General features: G+C 42.8%; 1 protein-coding gene across 2 annotated transcripts in view; it reads right to left on the reverse strand.

Moving 5' to 3' along the window:
* TRPC6 (transient receptor potential cation channel subfamily C member 6) overlaps window positions 1–5,008 on the reverse strand; it is a 132,596-nt gene extending 127,588 nt beyond the window's left edge. For both annotated transcript variants that reach the window (XR_002730880.2, XM_023208106.2), the window contains exon 1: window positions 4,322–5,008. Coding sequence is in view for 1 of the 2 variants with exons in the window: in XM_023208106.2 (XP_023063874.2) it covers window positions 4,322–4,491 (170 nt within the window). In the remaining variant the exon portion in view is untranslated. The remainder of the gene's footprint in view (window positions 1–4,321) is intronic.
* Window positions 5,009–6,000: the final 992 nt, after the last annotated feature.

Here is a 6,000-nt window from a genome sequence, read left to right on the forward strand (position 1 = left end):
AGTATTTCCTCTTCTTTGGTGTTCTGCAATTTAAACGATATGTTTAAAAGGGTTTTTCTGTTTTACAGTAATATTGGTATACTTCATGAACATGAAAATTCATTATTTCTGGAAAATCCTCACCCATTATCTATTCAAGTGTTGCCTATCCCACTTCTACATGCTTTCTTTTCCTGGAATTCTTACCTTCTAGCTCCATTACTCTTAACAATGTTCATATAAAATATTTTTTATGTCTCTGCATTTTGGGTATTATCAATTATGCTCTAATCTGCATTTAACCCTTCCATTGAATTTTTGTAAGAATTGTATTTTTTACTTATAGATGTTCTATTTGTCCTTTTCTTTAAAAATGTCATTTTTTTCTTAAGGTTTGATTTCTTGTTTTATATTGTCAACATTTATACATACTTTAAAATATTCTTTTTCATGTTGTTGATTATCTCAACTTTTTAAAAAATCCACTCGCTACTGCATGTCTTATATTGCCTCTCACTCATGGATCATATCGTCCACTGACTCTCACTCTTGGTTGACTGTTCCCTTGTGTGTTTTGTTATTCATTATAGCAAGCATATCTTTAGCAGGACTTGCTTTCTTCTTGAAAAGCCTAGGCAATCTAGATGCTTGGTACTAGTCTTTCATAATGATTTTATGTTTCACTCTTGTAGGAGCCTCAGGAGTATTTTCCAGGTTGAGAATTTCTAGGCTAGTTAGGTAGGATATAAAAACAAAAACCCCAAAATCAATATTCTCAAGGCGAAGAGTTCTTCTTACTAATAAAATTTCCTGTTCTCACTCTATGCTGGTGGGCATATAGTTCTAGCCTACATTTTTTTTTTAATGGTTTTATGCAGGGGACAGGGATATCTCAGTTCCAGCTCTCTGCCTCATCTGGCACCAAGAGTTTGCCTTCTTTCTGTCTCATATGGATATTAGATTCCAGGTTCCTTGGTCATGGAGATGCGTAACTCACAGGACAACCACATCTTCACTTCACAATCTTTGTCTTTGTTCTTAGCACATGGTAGATTACCCTTTTATTTTTCACAAAATTGGGAAATGTTTTAAAATCATTTAAAATCTTTTATTCAGTACTGCTAGGTGTCTGTAACCATAAATTTTTCAGATTGTCTTAGTCAACTGCATTGCCAGTGCTTTAGTTTACAGTTTACTGTTTCATTATTCATAATTAATCAATTACTCCTTCCCAGTTAGGAAGTTTAGTTGGACTGTGTTTCCAGATCCTGAGATTTTAGAACTGCTTAACTTTTTTTTAATGTCTGGGATTCTTCCCCAAGTTCAGAAGTGAAGAACTATAGACATGTCTTTAAAGTTCTAAATAAAGGAAATCTGAAATGCCTCCTGGGACCTTGGCAGGACATGGGCCTTTCTTGCTAATAGCCATTACAAATTGATAACAATAGAGTGTATTAATTGATTTGCTATTGAAAGTTGAACAAAGAGAAAATCTGAGTCATTTTCTTCTAAACACCATTTCAATTTGTTACTACTTTAACAATTAAGGCCTTATAACACATAATTGCTCACAAATAAGATAATTTACCACAATTTTCAGCAGTAAAAGCCCCGTAAATATATGTAAAATCTTTCTAAATAAGAAAACTGAAAGAGAAATTTTTGGCAAGAGTCATATAATTCATTCCACAGAAATGACAACTTACAAAGACTTGGAATCTCATAAGGGAAAATCTCAATGATTTGAGAAAGTGGCAATATTCATATCTAAAATGTACTAGTGATTGCCACTTTCAGAAATGGTATACCCCCCACTCTGGAAAAAAAATGAAATTGTGTAACTCACAAGTCAAAAGCATATGGAAGAGTTGATTTCTACTCTACCAGAGGGAATAATTTTCTTTAGCTCTTTCTTATACATCATAGGTGTGAAGTACATTTGTTTATTGGTTAAAATTTTTCTGTTAGTTGATTATTCAACTGGAAAACAATTAAAACCTTGTCAGAGAAAACAGTGGATGAAATGTAGCTATAGAACATTTTGGAAATAATAGATTAACATAAAACCAAGCTCAAATTCTAGAGCATGGCTCACTCTTACATGTATTATAGTACCTCTGACATCATGCAGAGGGTGGATGTTATGAATTGAAGCACATTAAAATATTTCTGTTGATCACTCTGCTGCTCAGTTCTATTTTTTAATAGTCCAGGATTCTTGAACTAAGGGAGAAAAATATATATTCACTAAATACTGCATGTTGAGGACAGCCTGGGTAACAGTGAGAACCTATAGCTAAAAAAACGTAATGACAATAATTAGACAAATTAGGCAGTAAGGCACATTTGAAGAAAGCACTAGGGAAAGTTTTCAGGACAACTTGGCATTATTACTTTAGTCTCTCTCACTACTGACACATAACCACAAGTTTTTTTAATCAAATAATTTTTTGACAGACACGGTGACAAGTGATTATATGGATTACAGAATGAAAAAAGGTTTTGTTCATGGGACAGTCTAATTTTTAAAAAGCAGTATAAATTTTTAGTCACCTAGTTTAGCCAGGAGGTAATGTTGCCAAACCTATAACCCTCAGACATCAGAGATCTCAAGTTTAAGCCAATAAAAATTCCATCTATGTCTTAAACTTACACCTTCGAAGCAAATTTTAAAATAGCATTTCAGAATATCCAGGATTAATTTATTTTTTTCCACTCTTTTTTCTTGTCATATATCACCTTGCTATTCAGAAGGTGATCCACGGACTAGCAACCTTGTCATCATCTGAGGGATGTCAGAAATGGAGAATCTTGGGCTGTACCTAAGACCTGCCTTCTCAAAATCTGCATTCTAACAAGATTTCCAGATGATTTGTATGCTACCCATTAAAGTTGGAAGAGTCTGTACTATGAGAAATAAAAATATCTTCTAATTTAACATATGAAGTATAAGATTTCTTTGAAGGACGATGAATTGTCCTGGAATTAGATATTGGTGATGGCTGTACAACTTTAAGGATGTATTAAACAATAGTGCATTGTACAACTTAAATGGGGGAATTGTATGGTACGGAATTTATGTCTTGAACTTTTAAAAAGAAAAATATATGCATAATTGTAAAAGGTCTTAACTTGCACAGCACAAAGATGAATGAAACCAGTTCTAACTATTTTCCTTTATCTTTGAGAAAAGTTAGATGCTCCCTTTACTGGGGCTCACCTCTTACTTCAGAAGGGCACCGCAGGCCTTGAGGCTGGGCAGCCCTGACGCAGCACCCATCTATCAAGAGGGTATGCCAGGCACCTATGGGGAGGAATCCTCCCTACAACTAAAGCTGTTTATAGAGTTAGAACCTCGGGAAACCGCCTGCGGGTGGATGTGACAAGTCAGGAAACTTGACTACTCAATCACCCAAAGGGGCAATGGGACAGAAATGCTATCTGCCCGCTGCACATGTGGTCACAGCAGTGTTGGGGAAGCAGAGTCTTTTCTTCTGGAGTCCACTCTGCTTACTCCCTACCTCCCCTCCCATCACCCACCCAGCCAAAAGAAAAAAATACCCTAGATTCATAAACAAAAGCTTGTAGTTACCCATAGCCCAACACAAACGACCCCGACGCACTCACTTTCATAGCCCGTGAGTCTCCCAGCCCACGCCCCTAACAGCCTCGTCTCCCCAGACGCCCCTGGTAAAAAGCTTCGCGCCGCCGGTGGAGAGGCCTATTGGTTCTACTTCTGTCTTCACCCCAAGGCCCCAGGAGCGGGGAGAGGTTCTGGTCTAACTTTGGCTGTCCCACGGTCCAAGGACTTGAGCGCTTAGCCCGAAACGCTAAGCCAAGCGTGGAGACCGCCGCCGGGCGCACAAGTTAAGGAGTTACCCGCACGCACCCAGGCGGCTCCAGCCCTTGGAGTTCTAGTTATCTCTCCCACAGAAGCTAAGAGTCACCCGAGCGCACATCTGAATCAGCCCCCTGTTCAGATCACGCTGTTACGCAGCGATCCTATCTCTTGCAGAGCACAGGATGAAAGGGTCTGGAGAAATCGACCACCCATCTGATCACCTGCAATGGTGTTGGTACTCTGCGGTCTCACTCTCGTGGGCAAACATATCCATGCGTACCTACGAGGAGCAAACCTAGACACCCCCTTCCCCCCAACTCCCCGCGCGCCCCTCCATTCACTCAGGTCCCAGCCCTGGCTCTCGCTGACCTCCCAGCACCGTCCTAGGAGGTACACACGCGGGTTCAGAACGCGCGCGGACCGGGCTCGGCCACTCCTGCGAGTGCACAGCCTCCCTCCGCGCAGCCCGCGCCCTATCCGCCCCGCGTCGCCGGCACTCACAAGCAGGGGTAGTAGCCGTAGCAAGGCAGCGGGGCTTGCGGGCAGCCGTCTTCTCCTAGCTCCGAGTCCATGAGCAGATAGTCCTGACTCTCGTTGCATCGCGCACCGGCTCCGACAGCGCCGCGGGGAGAACCGCCCCTCCGGGGCCCGAACGCCGGGCTCTGGCTCATGGCGGGAACGCCCGACTGGCCTGGGTCCCGCTCCCGGGGGAGTCGACTGGGCAGTCCCAGCGGGCACCGGGTGCCGAGGGCGCGCGTCAGCGGCTGAACTGGTCCTGGGCAGACCGGTGCCCAGGGGACGGCGATGAGGCAGGAGGTGCAGACGCCCGCCTCAAGTAGCTCGCCCACTGGCCCGGGGAGAAATCACCACTTAAGGGGGTGCAAAGGGGACCTTGACCTCAGCTAGTCAGGCCGAGGAGACCCCGCGAGGATGCGTCCGGGACTCCCGGGCAGACAGGGCACAGGCGGGGCCGCTGGTGGTAGCGAAGCCTAAGAGCGGAGAGCAAGGGAGACAGAGCTGAAGAGTTACTATGTCAACAGAGACTCTCCAGCCCTCAGCTCCCGCCTTCATCCCCCGGCATTCTGCATTCTCCGTCAAGCTCTCCACCTTTAAAGGGATCCGAGCGACGTTCTAGAAAACAGCCAAAGCCTGTGCTGTAGCCACAACTTTCAGGAGGCGGTATGAGCCTGAACTAGGAGGAGCCAGGCACGCACTACTTTTTTCCCCTCTACTATTTAGTTGGCTTATTTAGTAAGGATACCAAGTGCGGACTTTCTAGGAAGCTTCCTTTAAGTATCACTCTCGAAAAGCCAGGGAAACCTGTTCCTTAAAAGGGACACGAGCCTCTTCTTTCTCCAGCCTGCCTTCATTTCCTTCGGGCATTTTCTCTCTTACTCTCAACTCCTAAAGTTATTATGACTCTGCTTTAAAAATGAACTTTTTATGTTCCCAACGTCAGATGTTCCCAGTTCCTGAGAAAATCAACAAAAATAGGCAAGCATTTTCCAATGATACCGATAAAGAGGCCAACAACCTGCTTACTTCAGAGAAAAAAATTTCCCTTCCATCACTGCCAATGCCAGAATGATTTCTCTGCCAGATGTTTCCCACGTTTCCAAGCTGTTTTTATTTTTAAGACTTAGTTTTAAAGTCTGATTAATATGCACACGTGTGAGAAGTAAAAACTTGTCAACAAGGATGAATCAGTATTTGTAGACCTTGAAGCAGTAGTAGCCAATTAAGAATCCATTCATTCAGTCAACAAATATTTAATGAATGCCAACTGCGTTTCAAATCATTTCAGAATTCGCAGGCAAACAAGCAGATGAGGCACCTGTCTGCCCTCATAGAGCTTTCATGGCAGAAAGGGGGACCAATTAAATAAGCAAATGAAAAAATATCAAGGACAAATGCTGCAGTGAAAATAAAACAGGTTGATGTGATGGAAGCTGGTGAATGACTACTTCAGATGAGATGGTTAAAAGAGGCCCCTCCAAGGAGGTGCTCGTTGAGAAGTGCATGGCAAGCAGCCAGCCATGAAAAGATCAGAGGCCCATTGCAATTGGATGAAAGAAAGCCAGACTGAAATCTGTCTGCAAAGGTGCCTTTGCTTCCCATGAACAGGTGGACAACAAAATGAATGTTGGAATTCTGGGAAAAAGCAATTGATTTGATAGAGG

This window comes from Piliocolobus tephrosceles, chromosome 13 (genome assembly GCF_002776525.5).
Source record: "Piliocolobus tephrosceles isolate RC106 chromosome 13, ASM277652v3, whole genome shotgun sequence".
Lineage (NCBI taxonomy): Eukaryota > Metazoa > Chordata > Mammalia > Primates > Cercopithecidae > Piliocolobus > Piliocolobus tephrosceles.